The 18,688-nt window shown below is 47.9% G+C and overlaps 1 protein-coding gene across 1 annotated transcript in view; it reads right to left on the reverse strand.

Annotated features, from left to right (window-relative positions):
• Positions 1-18,688, reverse strand: part of SHISA9 (shisa family member 9) — a 239,807-nt gene that overhangs the window by 13,077 nt on the left and 208,042 nt on the right. Inside the window, exons 3-4 of the mRNA XM_037504568.1 lie at positions 11,665-11,820; positions 3,888-3,935 (exon numbers count right to left, since the gene is read on the reverse strand). Of these exons, the coding sequence (XP_037360465.1) occupies positions 3,888-3,935; positions 11,665-11,820 (204 nt within the window). The remainder of the gene's footprint in view (positions 1-3,887; positions 3,936-11,664; positions 11,821-18,688) is intronic.

Raw genomic sequence — 18,688 nt, forward strand, 5'->3', positions numbered from 1 at the left:
ACCCAGAAGATTCACAGAAAAAAAGAAGGAATAAAAAAGGCTGAGGCCCAGTACCCCTTAGGGCCCAGCAACTAGGAGGGGATGGGCTTGGAGTTTGTATTTGCAACAAGCATCTGCAGACATTCTGGATCAAGTTTCTGAGCCATGCTGTGAGGGCGAGGTCCTGGTCCTGGGTGTCAGGTAATTTTCCTGTAGGACCTCAGGCCGCCTCATTTATCTCAGGGGACTCAGCGATTCTCTTGTGAATGCAGAAAGGTTGAGTGAAGTGAATTTACTTCCCTGAAGTGCATTTCATGCATTGTCTCCTAAAACTACTCCCCCAACCTGTGGGCTAGGGGTACTCTCCTTGCCTCTACTTTGGAAAGGTAGGAACTTGGAGTGGGAGCGCCAAGCAGGGGAGGGACATGGCACCTGGTCTAGAGGGAGTGATGCAGCCACGGTGTGAACCTAGCCAGCTGGAGGCAGAACAAAAATTCAGTACAAAGGCTGCAGCCCCTTTTTCTCCCCATCTAGTCGCTGCAAAAACAGTCGTGCACATTCCAAAGCAAAGCACCCCGAACCCTATTAGCTCAGCTTCCTCACACTGGGTGCCACTCGTTGTAAAATTTCTCCTACCTTATTGTATCCACAGCTTGTTAAGGCCCAGGGTCTTGTTAAACAAAACTGGTCAGAACCCGTTCCAAACCCCATCTGTGAGCAAGTATTTCTATCTGCAGCCTTAAGACCCAGGACGTGATTCTCTTCCGAATCTGCCCACACTCCCTTTCTTGAGTGAGTACTCTCACCTACAATGAAGTCTCATCTCTAATACACCTGTGCTGACTCCTGCATCGAAATCAAGCACCTCTGGGGGCCCCCAGCACCCCTGGGCCCATCAATTCCCCTCAAGTTCAGGCCCCAGTGTAGCACCAGACTATGTAAGGGAGAGGCCAGATTCAAAGATTCCTTTGGCCAAATAGATTTCCAAAGACACGCTTCATCTTGAGCAGGAGCGCGTGCTGGTGAGTTCAAGGTAGTGGCAGCTTCCAGCCTGGGCTGGACATAAGATTCAAGGACTCAAGAGCTGGGCCTGGGCAGCAGCGTGGCCACTAGAGGGCGACTTGCAGGGGTGCCCTCAGGTAGAGCTTGGAGTCCTGTTTGCTGAGTCCCGTCTAGGCAGACACGCCTGGGCTCCTGGGTGAGAGCCAATGCAGGGGAAGCAGGGGGCTGGATCTCTCAGGGGCTTTGCATTTTCTCTTGCAAAGCCACCCCTTAGCCACCCCCTCTGCCTACTCTCCACCCATGTCCAAAGTAGGCTTCAGAAGCACTGAGGGGACTTCACATGAGATGGGAGGGTATTAGCAGCTTTTCTGAAGAGAAAAGAAATCAGGTGTTAAAAGTGGCTGGGGAGGGCCTCCCCGGTGGCACAGCGGTTGAGCCCTGGGCTGCAAAGCTGCCCGCAGCTTCTGCAGCGCCAGTTCGATCCCCGGACGCCGGCAAGGGTCCCACATGGCGCGCAGACCTCCCCTGCCACCCGCTGCTCCCCTCAGCAGTGCATTTCAGTCAGTCTGCCTGTTCTGCTCCCCGCTCTGTCTCTGGTGAATTCTCTCACCCTCCCGTGCTTCTGACTGTACCCAGTACTTGTATAAATAAATAAATAAATAAATAAATAAATAAATAAATAAATCTTTTAAAAAAAAAAGTGGTTGGGAAACCACAGGTTACATGCAGTTTGAGTTTTCATTACTGTGAGATTTTTTCGGAGCCATCCGTTTGCTCACCTGATAATAGCAGTAGTAACAATACCACGAACAGACTTCATACGTCTATCGCTTTCCATATGGCAGGTCTAACGACAGCCATGGTTCCCCATCCCATCTTCCCATCAGCCTCGGGGCAGGTGACAAGACTCCCAAACGATGAGGCCATGATTGCAAAGCGGGTGGGCCTCTGCCATCTCACCAGTTCCTTGAAGGTGGTGGGGCATGGAAGGCAGGGACTGTACAACCTCGTAACCCCACAACCATGTCTCCTGCCTCATGGAGACACAGGTCTGGAGGCCGAGCAGAGAGAAGATGAGGGAAGATCAGTGCTCTTTCTGGGTCTGGCCCCTTGGGGACACCCTTCCTCCCCTGCCGGGCAAGGCAGGTATCGTTGGCAGGACAGGTGAAGTTAGCCCCGCATCGGTAGAAAAAAACAACTTCCAACCCCTGGCTTGTGACCCGTCCTGAACTATTTTCTAACTGCCCAGACGACACAGCCCAGGAGGACAGGGCAGCCGACAGCCTCTGGCACCATCATGGGATCACGGTGGCCTCGCCTTTCACAGGGGAGGGAGAAAAAAGTTTATGCTCAAATTAGTAGGTCTGTCATGTTCCAAATTGTTTGCATTTCTAAAAATGGATGTTGACATGTGAACAGTTATTATCTAATGCAAGACCAAAAATCTGCCTCTCAAGAGAACAACTGGGTTAGCAGGGGGTTCTCAACAGCAGCTCTGGCCCTCCATTTGGGAATGCAATGCCCCCTGCCCCTCTCTCCCCAGCGTTTCTCAGCCCCAGTGACCCTCAGAAGGACAGCTGCAGAGCTAGACAAAGAGTCTGTTCTCAGCTCGTTTGCTCCCCCATAGTGGTTTTCAAAGAGGGGTCCCCAAGTCAGCAGCATCATCTTCTCCAGGGAAGCTACTAGCAACACAACCCCCTCAGCCCCGCTGGAAGCCCAGTAAGTCAGAAGGCCTGAGGTGGGGATCGGGACTCCGGGCTTGAGATCTCCCAAAGGGTCTCGATCTATGATGCACCCTTAGGTGTCTCAGCGTGAGACAAGGGTGGGCCCGCGGCTCCTCCCCACGCATGCACTCACCCTCAACCTTAATCTCTGAGTTACCCTTCACGACAAGAGCCCTCAGTGGGTGTCCCCAACTCCAGTCCACCCCCCCAAAATCCCCTCTCCACTTGAGCTGTGTTGGGAGAACGGGGAAAAGGCCAGACGGTCTCCTGCCCCGAGCCCACAACGTCCTCCAGTTCAAGGTCACTGAAGGTTTCTACCCCACACCCTCAGGAAGCGCCATCTTTCCCACCACCAGCAAAGCCTAAGGAGCGAAGGAAGAAGAGAATGTGATTCTGGTGTGTTCTGGCAAGAGCTGTGGCATCACATGGCAAGGGAACCGGCCCGCACCAGAGTCAGACAGTGCCGGGGCAAACCACGCTCTCCACCGCAGCCGGGTGGCTCAGGCCAAGCAGGACTTGTGCCCCCTCAGATGCCACCCACTCCCCTCCAGAGGCGCTGGCGATGTCTGTGCAGGCGGGTCACTGGAGAGTCAGCGATCAAGTGGTGTAAAGGGCCCAGTATTCTGGCTGGTGCAAGGGGGCGGGTGCTACATTGTTGTCAGCTCCTGGCTGATCACCCAGTTCATGCAGACTCAGGTCAGCCCCCCATTAACTGGCTGCTCCCCACGCAGCCTTGGGAAAGTTGAAGACAGCGTTCGTTCTGCTTCCTGAAGAGCAAATCGTGCACAAGACCTGGGGCCCATACCGCGACTGTTGATCTCTCCCTCTAAACTTGTGTTTGCCCTGCACTCATTCACCTCGCGTTTGGCCACTTGCCTCTGTAGCTTTCTAAGAATAAACCACCTTTCCTAGATGTCTTACCTGTGGTGATTTCTGATAGTGACCTTTTCCTTCAGGCAATGAATCCTGGGAATCGAGAAGTAGCACATCCGTTGACAAGGACCCCCGAGCACAGACAGCCCCCCACACACATGCACCACAACACCTACACACCGGCACTTAGACGGACGGCAGGTCCACCCCACGTGGTCACACACAGACACCGGGACTCTCTGTGCGTCACTGATGAATGCCAAACCCAACAACACCTGGACAAGAGAGCTACAAAAAGCCGTACGGTACCTTTAGGTGACTTAAGTGTCGCCACTGCCCAGTCACCATCAGAACTTCCTAAAAAATAACAATCGAGAGATGCTGATGCATTTCCAAGCTTCCCGTGGTCACTGCGCCCTCATACCCAGGGGTGCCCCCGGGCCCCAGCTGCAGCCTCCAAGGGGGGCAGGTCTCAGGGGACCCGGGGAGCAGGGTGAGGGACCAGGTTTGCCAATGCATGGATATGAGTGCCTCTTTCTGCAAGGCTCTGCAGCAGTGTCAAGATATCAACACCCAACAGAAGGTTCCAAGAAGGTCTTGAAACTGACCATGGTGCTTTGGGTGATGTACGAGAAGCAGAGGCTCTTAGGTATGAATCTGGCTGTAGGTTTCGGTCCCTAAGAACAAATGGAGAATTTGAGTTATCAGAGGTCCCTTTGTAGACAGGAGATGAATTTGGATCCTGTGGGGGGTGTGTTATTAGCTCCAAATTCAAGGTTGGAACAGCTTCTGTTGATGCGACTTCATTTTGGGGGTTTTGTTTTGGTTCTTTTTTGATGCCACTTTAAATGCCAGATGTCTGTGCTGGAAGCATGTTGCTGAATGAATGAATGACTTCCAGTTCCTCCACAGAGTCACTCTTCCCGAGGCTTGGAAGTTTCCCTAAAGGCTGTTATCTGAAAGTCCCCTAATGGCTGGAACTTTGGTTATAAATCCCTTTCTCCAGATTGCATTCTGTTTCAGAGGTGCTGAGGGAGCCCTGGGGAAATCTCACATTATTAGCAGGCCCCCTTGGCGACTCCTTCCCTAAAGTAAAGGATGCTGAGAATGATGACGCTTTGCCCACCCCCACCACCCCCCCCCCCGGAAAGGCCTTCTCCCTAAGACAGGGTTTTTGCAAGGCAGGCCAAGCCCCTTCTTCTCCAGCCCGTGCAGCGGCCTCTGCACATTGGCTCCAGCTGCACCGTTCCACCTGCGCTCCTAGTTCCCTTTCTTTTCTTGGGAATCTACCTGGAAAGCCCAAGTCCTCAGCATTTCTGCACAATTTCCACAGAGATCCATCAGGCTGCCAGCTGAGAGGAGACGCAGGGACAGTCTGTGATCTGAGTGATTACAGAGCACAGATCCGGCCCCATTTAGACATTTCCGGTTGGCCTCCCAGGCGTGCCAGAGGACACGCAAATTGCCACATCCCCGCTGCGGATATGAACTCTACAGTCTCATCACTCACAACAAGGGGAAACTGGGGTGACAGGAGAAGGGCGATGAAGTTAAAATTAAGTGGACCCGCCTGGGATGCTTCTCCCTCAGAGCCCTGTCATCGGAAACAGTGATGCAGCCCTAGGTTTGCCCACGCAGCTGGACCCCAGCCCGAAGGAGGGTCCGCATCAGGGACCCAGGGAAGCCATGTGACCTCCCCGTCAAGTCTGGCATGTCACCCTTGGTGTCCGCGACCAGGGCTTAGAGCTGGCTCGGAGCTGGTTCTGTTTTATAAATTCTTTGCGAATAAGGGCACTTAATAAGATGGCACAGGATGGGGCAGCTAGATAGTGAAGGTCCTACTGTGCGCTGGGTGGCCTTCCTAGACATGAGATATTTATTTGTTGTGCCAGAAATTAGATGTTTATTAAAAGGAGGTGGGTGGAAGGCATGGAGCATAGGGGACCCGGGGAACTTTCTGGATGATTCAAATTTATCTTGTCCTTACTGGCCTGTTGGTGTAGCTGAGCACCTGCCTCTTTCAATGATCACTACTGTAAAATGTCACCTGTGGATTTCACTAAATATAAATTGCACTTCAACTTTGGGGGGATTTTTACCTTCCAGCAAAGAAAAACAACTCATACCCTAGTAAGCGCCTCTTCAAAAAAACAAATAAATAAATAAATAAAAAGAGGGAGAGTGGATCTCACCAGCCTTTAAAAAAAAAAATCATAGCCATCTGATGCCAGACATTGTTCTGCAGAAGACAGAATAGTTTCATGGAAAGAACATAGGATTCTGCATCAGACAATCCTGACTGTGACTCTTGGTTCTGTCACTGACTACAAATGTGATTTAGGAAAAATTATTTAACTACAGAACCTCAGTTTCCCCATCTGCAAGATGGTGGGACAAATACCTCCCTCGGAGGTGTAGTGTTTGAGAATTCCATCATCTTCACTCGCTTTCTATCATAACTTAAAAAAAAAATTACGCGAGAAGACAGCAATCTGCGGCCAGGGGTTTTCACGGGTGATTCCCGCAGCGAGATTGGAAAAGGAAATTCTGCCACCTTGAAGTGGATTGTTGCTGTGGTTTTAAAAGGTGCTATTGGGAAATGTAGCATGGTTCTAGCAAACCAATCCATCATCTGTCAAAGAGCAATAGGGAAAATAGTTTCTTACCAAAATTTTCAATTAAAAAGGGCGACACCACAGCATTTCATCAATAATGCTGCTGCATCCTGTCTCTCTCCCTCACTGAGAAGCCAGGTTGCACTGAAGCCTCTTAGAGGCACAAGGTCAGGAATCTTTGACAACCAAGGAATTCCACTCTTAGTTGCTTACAGGGCAGCTGGTCATGGAGCTGGTAGGAGAAAAATGCCCATTTTTTTGTTTGCAAAGCCCTTGGAGCTACATGAAAGAGTGACCTTTTTCAAGCCGTAGAGGTGGGAGTCATGTGAACCACTAGGCCACTCTCTGGGATATTTTCACATCCCTGTTTGTAAACCTTGACCCCGGGAGGGACTGTCAGGTGGTGTCTCACACCGTGTCCTCCATCATACAGATGACTTGGGCCAAGGAAACTTGTGTTTAACTGATTTTTCAGGTTACATTTGGGTTCTGTCTATCACAAGACACAATTCTAGACCTCAATCTTGGTGGAAAACACTTCTGAAAGGCCTAAAGCCACATTTCTGATTTAGTATGGAGATCCAGTGGGGCGAAACAAAAGTTCTTTTCAGGGGACAGGCATGGCCCTACCTCTGGGCCTGGATGTTCACAGGCTTTGGACAAGGAGTAAAGAGGTTTGGGCTGACTCTTTGCCAGTCCTCAGGGCAGCTTAGGAAAGCCATTTGTTGTTTACTTGCTGATTTGTTTTATCATATTCCCAAAGTGAGTTGACTTTCACACAAGCCTTTCCTATCAAACTGGAGTGAAGAATATGGATCCACTAGCCAACTCTTAATTTCCTTTTAAATGAATTCTTGACAACTGCATATTAATCAGATACCAGTGTCTCATGGAGAGCAAAGAAAATAAAGGCCAACAAATAATTCTGGTCTGGAGACTTTAAGACACTGCATTATTTAATGCAGGCTGACTGCGTGCTAAACCAAATGCTTTCCATGTGTTGTACCACTGAATCTTCACAAAACCCATTAGGTGTGTATTATTCATCTCTCCATTTGACAGATGAGGAAACTGAGACTTGAGGATACTAAACAATTTATGCAATAACTTGATAAGTAGCTGAGTTATTTCTTAAACTGAGTCCCTATCAACTGCAGGGGCCTTGTGTAGTCTGCGGTCTTGCTGATCATCTCATGATCCTGACTCAATAAGCACCTCCCACGTACCATTATTCACTGGCTTTACAGATATGTCCTGGGGAGCCTTCATCACATTCCCTACATGGTGCTAGGTTCTGGGGATACATTGATGAGCAGGACAGATCTGGTCCATGCTTCATAGAGCCAACAATCAAGGGCACCAGATCAAGTGTTTGGAGAATGAATAGATGGCTGGATGAATGAATGAATGAATGAATGAATGACTTGAACAATGATGATTCATCTCCATCATTTCTCCTTGTACAGAGTTCAATCAGGCTTACCCTCTGACATCTCCCTAATGTGTGTACACATCATTTTACCAATAACTGGACAGTAACCTCTTGGGAACAGAGGTCATTCTGTGATTACATGTAATGTATGACCAGGCATTGTATCCCCAATTTCCTGAAAGGTAGAGAGAAGTTGCATCAGGCAACACCACACTGGTAAAGAAATGAGAGTCATGTAACAGGCTACATAATGCAGGATGCTGCTGAAGAGAAAGATCCTGGCCTTTTTATTGCTAGAATCATACAGCATCAGTTGTGAGGGGAAGGAGGACAAAGAGAAAATGGAAGGTGCGGCTAGAAAATGTGCTCTGTCATCTACAATATCAGGGGTCGTGAGTCTGCCCTCCAGGCACTTCTCATCTGCTTGATGACTCAGTATTGTGATTGAGATCAAGCCCTAGTTCCCCAGCCATGGTTTCAATTATCAACAAGGCTTTCCACTCATCAGCTTCTGGGGTCCCTTGTCATACATCAGTCCTCAGTCTCCCTGGGCTTTTCCCAGGCATACCTTGTGATGCAGAGTCTTCCCTGGGTGATCCAGCTTTAAGCTCTTGGTTAACTTAAAAAGTACCTTGTAAGGTTTAGCTCCTATGACTGACTGCCCGGGCAGCTCTCCCCTTGTATAAGAAAGCAGAACTGCAGGTTACAAGATGGCGGCCGAACAGGCTGCTTGGGATTAACAGACCCACAGAAAATGAGTGTGACTTCAATATCCAAACAAAAATAAAACAGCATAAAATAGAAAGGAAGGCAGATTTGGGACAAATTTATCTCAGCAACAACCCCCAGTTAACACCCTCTCCTCCCGGGGTTGGTGGTTAATGAAGGGGCCTATTCAATGGTCCCCATGTGTTGTAATAATGAGAATAAGTGGAATTGTTTAATTTTCTAATTTTAAAGTTAGAATGGAGTTTGGTGACCGTAGAGTCGCTCGTCCTCATTTTTCACATGAAGAAGCTGAGGTCACAGAGTTTCAGTGACCGGCTTCAAGCCACCTGACATTCTGGATATTAAAGCTGCCAAGAAAAATTTATTTTCCAGAGGTATTTTTAAACTTGGCAGTTAACCCTAAAGGCTGTGCAAACCTCCCCTTATTTACTGAACTGAAATTTTTAGAAAATGAGCCTGGTTATCAGATGTTGCAGAGCTGTCACGAGCAAACCACCCATCTCTCCAGGGGGGTAATGATTTCATTCATGAAACACATCTCATCACTCACACCCTGGTCACATTATGCCTTAATAAAGAACCCTCAAAAGAATATTTATTATTGGATTTGCATTTCATTTGTGCAGAAAGACTCTGGACTCTGGGTAACTAATTGGGTCAGCAGTCAGTCAGTTCCTCATCGGACCTCTCCTCAGTAGGAATTCAAAAGATCATGGTGATGCAGGTAAAACACTTGGACTTCTACCCCAAAGGACTGAGAACAAGATGGGCACATCAATGTATCCAGGACTGGCGTGGGCTCCCCAAGGGAGATCCTTCAGGGCTTTCTAGCTGACATAGGGGTGCTTCAGTACAATTAAGCTATCCTGGGATTACTGTCCAAGACAAGTTCATTCATTCATTCAGCAAATGTGGTGAATTCCTGTTGCGTGGGAAGAAAGGGTTAATCAATGATTTTCAAATAAATTTTCAACTTGCAAATATTCCAGATGCACCACAGACTTTGCTCTGCACAAGATCCCCGCAAAAATCCTGCAGAGAATCAAGGAACATTGTTGGAATGCCCATCCATTATTTATGCAGGAAGCGACTTTGGATGTTGAAGGGGATGAAATGTTGGGCCTAAGTTGAAGAAGCGAGTTGTTTAGGGTACGGTGACCAGTTTAAAAAAAAATGTCTGGGCTGGTTTATTTTCATTGGCAAAAGAAGAATCAAATATAACAGCTGACACTCTTTAGCACCTACATGCAAGACTCGGAAAGGGAGCCAGCCCACCAAGGAGAATATGGAGGATTCCAGCTCTTTCTCTCCTGGCAACGGCCCTCATCCTTTTCTACTAATAGTTGAGTGTGTTGGAACATACTTAGGTGCATACATATATCATGCAATACGGAATTCCTGCAATACGGAATGGAGGGTATCTGTGTTCATGGCGTGTAGGTGAGGTCGAGCTGGTGTCACAGGAAGCAGGTGGCATGGCTGATGGCTATGTGGAGTCTGTGCAGCCTTGTCTCTGGGATTCAACACTTGACTCATGCTTCCCTTGAATGATTCTATTTGGAAGTCCTAGATGATTCGGGAACAGGAATTCCTCAAGATGGACTTCCAGGTAGAACATTTACTAAGCTCCCGCTATGTGCCTGGACATCAACATGCTTGTTGGTGAAACAGAGTTTATGAATCTGGTCTTGTAGACCATGGTCACCATGAGCATCAGAGACGTGGTTCTGGTGTTTGCTCATAATGAATTAGGACATTTCACGCTGGAACCCAGCAGCAGGTGTCTCCCATCCCATCTCTAATGAGGACTTGGCAGTGAAGCCAGAAAGAGGTTGAGCAGCTGATTGTAATAGGAAGTGCATGATCTTGGGTGGCCTGCCTGGGCGAGGTTTTCCAGGAGCCAGAAATCTGTTGGAAGTGCTGTTCTGGGAAGACCCCCAATAAAACGGAATCCTTCCAACTGAACTGCTTCATTGTCCTGGGACTTCTGACAGTCTATTCTGCAGGGGAGGAGAGTCAAAGACACTTAAAAGGAGACCTCCTGTGACTTCTGGCTTGAAGATATTTCCTATGAGACAGGGAGGGAAACTCTCAGGATTCAGGGAGGGGGAGAGGACTTCCCTGTGTTAAGAATACACAGGGATGCAGCAAGTGAGTAAGGGGCCCAGCCCCAGAGAAGGCACCTGAGAAGGGGTTTGGTTTCCTGGGTGATGGCTGATGCCATGATTTCCATCAATATGAAGCTCTCAGCCCTGGGTCCACATCAGAATCATCCAGAGAGTTCCTTTAAAAATGCCCATGTCTGACCCCACCCTTGAGCAGTTCAGTGAAAGCCTCTTGGGTGGGGCTGGGATGGGGACTCATCTACCTGCAGCCACAGCTGGGAACCACTCGATCAGGGACACCTGAGGACCCACTTCCCTGCAACAGATCTCTCCGCAGCACGTGGGCCAGGAGCCCGGGCCACTGTCAGAGTGAGTGTCATATGCCCTCAGCCTGGGGGCGAGACAGAGGGGGTGGACTGAAGGAGAACCCAGGCTGCGGGAGGAAGCGGCAGGAGCAGAGACTTGGGAGAGATAAAACAATCAGCTCTGGCCTCTGTCGCCACCGGCGGCTTGATGTGGGGCTAGCTTAATTGACCTCTTGGAGTCTCAGTCTCCTAATCTAAAAATTGGGATAATAATGGTGCCTTCTGTCTGGGCTGCTGCGAGAAAAGTATATAAAGATGAATAACGCAGTGTCTCCCACGTGATAGGATTACTAGGTGCGTGGGCTGCCCTCCCCAGCAAACAGCTGCCCTCTGCACAGTAGAGAAACTCCAGGCACCGGTGGACAGCCTGGAGGACAAGTATACAGGCCTGGCCAGCCAGGTTCCTGGGCTCCATGTCTAGGTGCCTTGGGGGTTCACTAGGGCAGATGGTGATGATGAAGGGGTTGAGGTGCCAGAGGGTCCACGTGAGCACCCAGGTCCTCCTTCCCAGGACAAAGTCCCCAGATATGTCCCTCACCCACCTACCCGGCCCTGCAAGGCAGGGCTTGGTTTGGAGAAGCAAGAAAGTAGCTGAAAGGCTCCAGTCCCTAGAACCTGCCTCCCAGATAGAAAGACCTGGAATATGTATCTGTGTCTATATTACATCTATATTCATATTTATAGAGAGAGAGACAGAGAGGAGATAGCAGGAGAGAAAAGAGACCTGGATCTTGAGAGTAGAGAGACGTGGAGAGAGAGAAAAGGAGGTGAAAAGAAAAGCAGCAACAAGGAGATCTGGAAAGAACAGAGAAGGAGAGAGGAAAGCGAACCAGGGCTTACCCACAGCCTTCAAGGAGGCGTACTTGTTCAGCTCTTTGCCCGGCGGCTGCTGCTCGTAGGGGTTGGAGATCTGCCCCAGGCTGGGGTAGGAATGCGGGTGGCCCATCTGCTGCAGCAGAGGGGAGGTGGGCACTGCGTTGTTCATCTGGGTGGTGTCTGGAAGTGAAGAAGCAGAGCGAGAAGGTCATAAACAGGGCAGGACCATCCTTCCACCCTCCCCATCATCACCGTGACGTTGGAGACCAACTCAACCTTGTTTAGGGGTGCGAGAGCGAGAACAGCGGAGGATCTGCAGACATATCTGGAACAAGTGACCCCAACGACTCTCCTAGCAAAACAGCTGAAGACAGGCAAAGGCTGTGCCCAGAACTTCTGCAACTCCTCCCTGTATTAAGTGTCGAGGCCCATTGTAGCAGTATTTTGTTATCAAAATTATATAAATATATGACAGGTGATATGATATGGTATAAATAAAGATAATCGTCTTCAGTAATAGTCAAAGAAACACAAGTCAGAACAACAACGAGAAAGCACTCCTTTGCCAAGACTTAGGCAAACATTAAAAAGGTGCAAGGACACCAACAATGGCAGATGTTGGGGAGGAAGACTCAGAAACAGGAAGGGGGATATGCCATTTGTCGTATTCACAGAAAGGAACCTGGCGGTGCGTATTGAAATTTGAAGTGCATGTATATGTTGACCAAATAATATCACTTCTAAGGCTTCAGCCTTTAGAAATATCAGCCTCAGAAGGTGAGGATATTTGTTCAGAGCTGTTCTTCGCACCATTGTTTGTAAAATAGAAGGAGCACACACAGAAAACTCTCAACTCCTGTAAGTCTAGGGATTCTATAATGAATTACGTTGCATCCATATTATGTATTATTATGTACAGACGTGTGATAGACTATCATGCAGCTGTTAGAAAAAAAATAGGTCAAAATAAATTAACCCCTTACATCTCAAGCTGGATGGCTTCTTCTGGTGTGTATGGGGGAAGGAGGAAGCAAATATCAAAGTAATGCATATATTATTTCAGAGAAGGAAGCACAAGGGACTATGGTGGTGGACAGTGGGCAATTTGGGTGCCTTACAGAGGCGAAACCCGATGGCGAGAATCCTAATATCACCACAATGAAAAAAATAAATTTAAAGAAATGAAAGATAACTGATGTGTATTTTTGCATGTGATCCCTTGCAAAGACAAAAAAAAATGTCAAGACATACAAACGGAATATTGGGAATGGGGTTTGTGGGGAGAGAGGTCCACGAAGGCTCCTCTGAGCGCAGGCTCTGTGAGCAGAGCTGGAGGTAGACGAGATGTCTGTGAGGTGGGATGGGAGGTAGAAAGACTGGGGAGGATGCTCTGCGCAGACAAATGGACCAGAAGGGAGGCTGCCCACAGGCTTAAGGACAAGGTCTGAGAGTTGGGTCAAGTGGGAAGAGATATTGCACCTGAGTTTCTAAGCACTTCAGGAGGAATCTCAAAGAGCCAGTTGCCTAAGCAGAGTGTCCCGGAATGTCCAAGGGCAATCATAAGCTAATTAGCTCATGTTTTTATGTAGGTTTTTTTTTTTCTGGAACTAGATCCCAAACATGAGCCTGTCTAGTTAAAGAGCTGACACTGCCTAAGCCCACTGCCCCATGTGAGCCCTTTCTCCCAACCCTTTGCTCCCTCCGTCCCAGATCCCACTCACCATAATCAAATCCTGTGTCCATCCCTGCCCAGAGAAATGGTAAAACTTCCTTAAAGAAGAAAAAGTGGGGCCTCCCTGGTGGCACAAGGGGTTAAGCACCGCACTATGAAGCAATCCACAGCCTCTGCAGCTCGAGTTCAATCCCCAGCCAGCCAGGGAGCTGCCCAAATGGCGCAGCAGACTTCTCCTGTCTCGTCCGCTGCTCCCTTCAGCAGTGTATTTATTTCAGTCAGTCTGCCTGTTCTGCTCCCCACTCTGTCTCTGGTGAATCCTCTCATCCCCCACATCTCTGGCCTGTACCCCAGCTCTTGTATGCATAGATGAATAAATCTTTAAAAAAAGAAGAAGAAGAAAAAGCAGTAGAAATGTTCCTCACCCCTTGGGACAGCCTTTTATATTATTCAACAGAAGAGTTAATATTCCATTATGAAGTATTTACTTTCTGATGATTCCTCCCTTGTCCTCAGTTACATCAAGGGCAGTGAGCAGTTACTTGATATAAATGGGCAGGATAGAGGTGGTCCCCCAAAGTGACCCCACACGAAAGAAGAGGCAAGGCTGCCTGGAAGCCAGTCCCCACTGTCACATTCAGAACCCCAGGGCATCCTGAGCTGGCAGTTTTAGCCACTGTGGCTGGCTTCCGGGCATCAGATATTCAGAAACAGTGAAATCCAGTCTCGGCAGCATCAACAATTATTAAACAGACACTTGTGAATGGGCTTCTTTCATGTTAGTTTCATTTTACTCAACAGAAAAATGGACTTCCTGGCCACCCAGTTAACCTAGAAGTTTCCCACAAACATATCCATTTAAGGAGAAACAAAGTGTAGTGTAGATTGGCATCCCAGAAAAACAGAACAATGGGTGAGTGAAGAGTGAAGGGTAAATGTCAGACCTGGGTGCAAATCTGCTAATCCTTCTCTTGTTGGCTAATCCTTCTCTTGTTGAATGCAAAGGGACCTGTTCATCTATCTGTCTGTCTGTCTCCATATTTATGTGTCTATAGACATATCTACATACTATACTTACATACAAGAACACATATATATAGATGCAGTGTATGTGTGTATGCATGTGGATGCATCTGTATCTGTTTATGTTCCCACACATATACTTTTGTATATGCATATATACATTTGCATGTGCATATATATATATGCATTTACACATGTAATTCCTTTTGCACCATCATGACCATAGAAGAATCAGCATAACCAACCACAATTTATTCTCAGCACGATGAGTTCTCTTCTAGAAACCTCTTGGCCCCAGATACCTCTTACCCACCTCCCCTCTTTTGAAAGGCACTCCCAACCCAATGCCCCCAGGAAACATCTTCTCCTCATTCCAGCTTTCTAGCCCATTCTGACCCAGAAACAACTAACACAGACTTGCTGTGCTGTGCTGGCATCTGTCAAGACCCAGGTCAGCGAACAAGACGTGGAAGACATGACAGACAGTGCTCTCCTTCCTAAGGCTCCTGTGTCTGACAGTGATTGCCAAAGGAAGCTAAGATACAATTACTTTAATTGGAAGCATCCGCAGACTCAGCCCAAGGTAACTGCCGTGTAAGCGCTGTTATTACATGGCACACCTTAGTCACTAAACAGAGAGATGGAATGAACACAATTCAGATCGAGCCAGTTAAGGTTAAAAAAGCTCAGTTACAAACACTAGGTGATGCTCTGCGTGTCTCAGCACAGAAGGGACAAGCAGCAACATCAGGCCAGTGGAGCTCATTTAGAGGAAAGGCAACACCGTAAGTATGGGGAGGCATCTCCCGGGAAGGCTGGTGCCAGAAGTTGAAGGATGGTCAAACACTGTGCCCATCCCTTCCTCAGTGTGGGGTAAGTGGAATCGATGAGGCTTTTTATGCCACTAGCCCCTGTGGCTATCACCTGAGGCCTCGATTGTGTTGAAGCAGAAAGTGCTTGCGAGTGTGGGCGCAGGGCACGCGTGCCTGATTGTAGACACCTGGAGCATGGGGATGCACATGCGTAAGTTTGCACACCTGAGCCTATAGAGGCCAGGGATACAAGGGTGGCGTCACTCAGAGGCAGAGGACAGCTCTGAGAGGATGAGACTGCAGAAGAGGCAAGACCACCAAACGATGCCCGAGAGAGCCCAGAGAAGGAGCGTATAGATTCCTGGGGAGCTGGGAAGCTTGGGTGCCTTCCTGCCTCCCAGGCCCTCCACTGCCTGGCCAGTGCCTGCCTCCTTGCATGTCAGCCTCCCGGTCTGGTGGGCCTGTGTACCTGGTTCCCTGAGAGAGCGTTTAAGCCTGAAAAATCCACCAAGGGCTCCAGGACTTTCCTTTCCTGTCTGCCCGAATCAAAAGGGAAGCTGTCCCTTGCCTGCTGGCACTAGACTTGGTTTCCCAGACAGTTTCCCTTATTATTAACACCCTCTACTAGCATGCTACTTAGTTGCAGTGAATGAGCCAATATTCCTATTAACAAAAATCCCAGTATGTTCAGGTTTCCTTAGGTTTGTCCTCATGTCCTTTCCTATTCCAGAATCTCATCCAGGAACATTAAATTTAGGTCTCGTGCTTGCTGAGGCTCCTCTTGGCTGGGATGGTTCTTGGCTTTCCTTATTTTGGGTGATTTGGCAGTTTTGAGCAGGACTGGTGAGGTATCATGTACAACGGCCCACGACTGGGATGTGGCTGAGGGTGTCAATTTATTACCCATGTGCTCTCTGGCCTGTCCCACTTGGCTCGCCCTTCCCAGCCCCCTCACATATCTGAGTGACTTTGGTGAGCCTGACACAGTGCCTGGTGGACTAGAGGAGCTCACACAATTTTCCATGCTTTCCCCCATATTTTTGCTTGATCCTGAGGCCATATTGATCTGCTCAGGGTCATTCTTCACCCCACTCTTTCCAACACTATCTGTGGAGCCACACTGTAGCCTCACAGTGTTCCCATATCCACGCTATCCAGGATAATAAAATGCAGTAAGAATGGTGTTTTGAGTCAGTCAATTCTGGGTTCAAATTCTGCCTCTCCCATTTACCAACAGCATCTTTGGGGTGGTATCCAACTTTTTGGGACCTCAGTTTCCTCAACTCTAAAATGGGGACCATGCTAACTTTTTCATGGGGTTTCTGTGAGGTCACAAGGCTGCAGTGAACAGAGCTTAGCATCACCCCTGGGTCCTGGTAAGCACCCCATATATTGTATCTGAAGCTTTATTGTCTCTGATCATCCAGGAAACCAAAACAACAGGACGGCCATGAGCCATTGGGTTTCCATAGAGTCCCCTCTGGGCCAGAACTCGTGGAACTATTCCAGATTATTCCGTTCTCTCAGACCTGGACAGATGAGAGAGAAAAGGCAGGAGATATTCCTGCAGGGGCCAATTGCACTGGTAATTCTCATAACAACAATAGAAAAGATATTCAGAAATCATAACAGAGCTCTAACTTTTAGCTCTGTTTTTCTTTTCATCTTTCCAAACCTCTATGCCCAGCATCCTGAAAATTATAGTTTAAAACACTATGTAGATTTTTCTCTGGCTACAAGCAGGCAAAAAAAAAAAAATCATCTCAAAATTACTCTGAAATTGTCAGAGGAGAACACAGTAGACCAGGATTTCACCAGAGAAGGTTTATGTAGAAAGAGAATTAAATCCATCTTATTGAATCTCGGTGGCAGAGGGACCAGCAGGGGTTTGCAATGAGGAAAAAAAATGCACATATGTAATTGTAAAACCTTTGGCAAATGAGGCATTTGTGTTATCCAAGGATTTATATCTCAAAGCTTGCAATTTTTCTCATTCCTTTTGACCAGTTGGGATGAGGATATTTTCAAAACTGGAGTGTTAAAAAAATATTTATTTTATGTTCACTTTGGCCAGTTTTTATGCAGGCTCTGGGGGGTAGGTATTGTTTTTGAAGCTCAGGTTGTGTTCTGACGAGATGACGGTCTCATACGGGAGGCAGACAAACAGCAGAACAGGTGAGATGGAGGGTGGTTAAAACTGGTTTTGTTTGTCAGCAAAACACAGAATCCTTCAACGAAAAGTCTGTCCAGACGGCCAGCGGACACATGGAAAACGTTCATCACCACTTTTAATAAGGAAACTGCAGGTCAAATCCACAATGAGATGTCATCTCACACCCATGAGGATGGGACCTATCAAAACAACCCCCAAAACAAGTGCTGTTGGTGGGGATGTAAACTGGCAGGTTTGCCGCAAAAGAACTAAAAATGGAAATACTTTGTGGCCCAGCTTCCCCACTCTTGGTCATCAACCCAAACATGAAACCGTGAACTGAAAAAAAATTATATGCTCTACAATGTTTATAAATTATATGCTCTACAATGTTTATAGCAGTACTGATGGATCAAGCAGACATGGTCCATCCACACCATGGAATACTCTTCACTTCTAAGGAGAGATGAAATGCTGCCTTGACAACAAAATGGCAGTTTGAGTTTGAGAGAATGATGTGCAGGAAAGCAAGTCAGAACGACAAAGGCAAATATCAAATGCTGACATAGTAAACGGTGCAATGAAGCATCAAAAAACAGTGGGTGCTAATAAATGAAGTGAGGTTTCCGAGGTTAAGCAGGAGCAGGGAAGAAAGACAGGTCAGCCGGGATGGTGATGGGATGGTGATGGGGAAAAGAGAAGAAACAATTGAGGATTTAAAAAAGAAAGTGGGCCACCCTTGGTGGTGCAGGCAGCTGAGCGCTGTGCTGTGAAGCTGTCCACAGCCTCTACAGCGCCGGTTCGATCCCGGCCAGCCGGCGAGGGTCCCACAAGGCGCGGCAGACCTCTCCTGTCTCGCCCCTCAGCAGTGTACCTCGTCAGTCTGCCTGTTCTGTTCCCCGCTCTGTCTGTGGTGAATCCTTTCACCCTCCCATGCATCTGGCCTGTACCCCGGTTCTTGTAAAATAAATAAATAAATCTTTAAAAAAGTAAATAAAATAAATAAATAAATAAATAAGAGAAACATAAAAAGGCAAAGTAACACAGAGCCCAGAGAAGACTCCAGGGAGAAGGCACCTAACTGCAGTTTTAGAAGGTAGAAGACCTACTTCATCTACAACTTCAAAAAGAGAAACTATCGAAGAGTAATAAATAAGAAGGAGCCATTTTAATTGGAAGCAGCAGTGTGTGTGTGTGTGTGTGTGTGTGTGTGTACACTTTATCTGTTTCACTTCTGAGAAAGCACCTCTTGCAGGTGGTCTAAGCACCTCGGATGACTCCACAGCATTGTAAATCCCAGTGGTTGTTTTCCGCACAGCAGTCAGGTCCCCGGAGCAGTCAGTTCTGTGAGCTGGCGTGACAGTGGATGTTTGCCCTTCCCTCAAGAGC

The sequence above is a fragment of the Talpa occidentalis genome, unplaced genomic scaffold, assembly GCF_014898055.3.
Source record: "Talpa occidentalis isolate TD23 unplaced genomic scaffold, MPIMG_talOcc4v2.1 talOcc4.12, whole genome shotgun sequence".
Taxonomy (NCBI): Eukaryota; Metazoa; Chordata; class Mammalia; order Eulipotyphla; family Talpidae; genus Talpa; species Talpa occidentalis.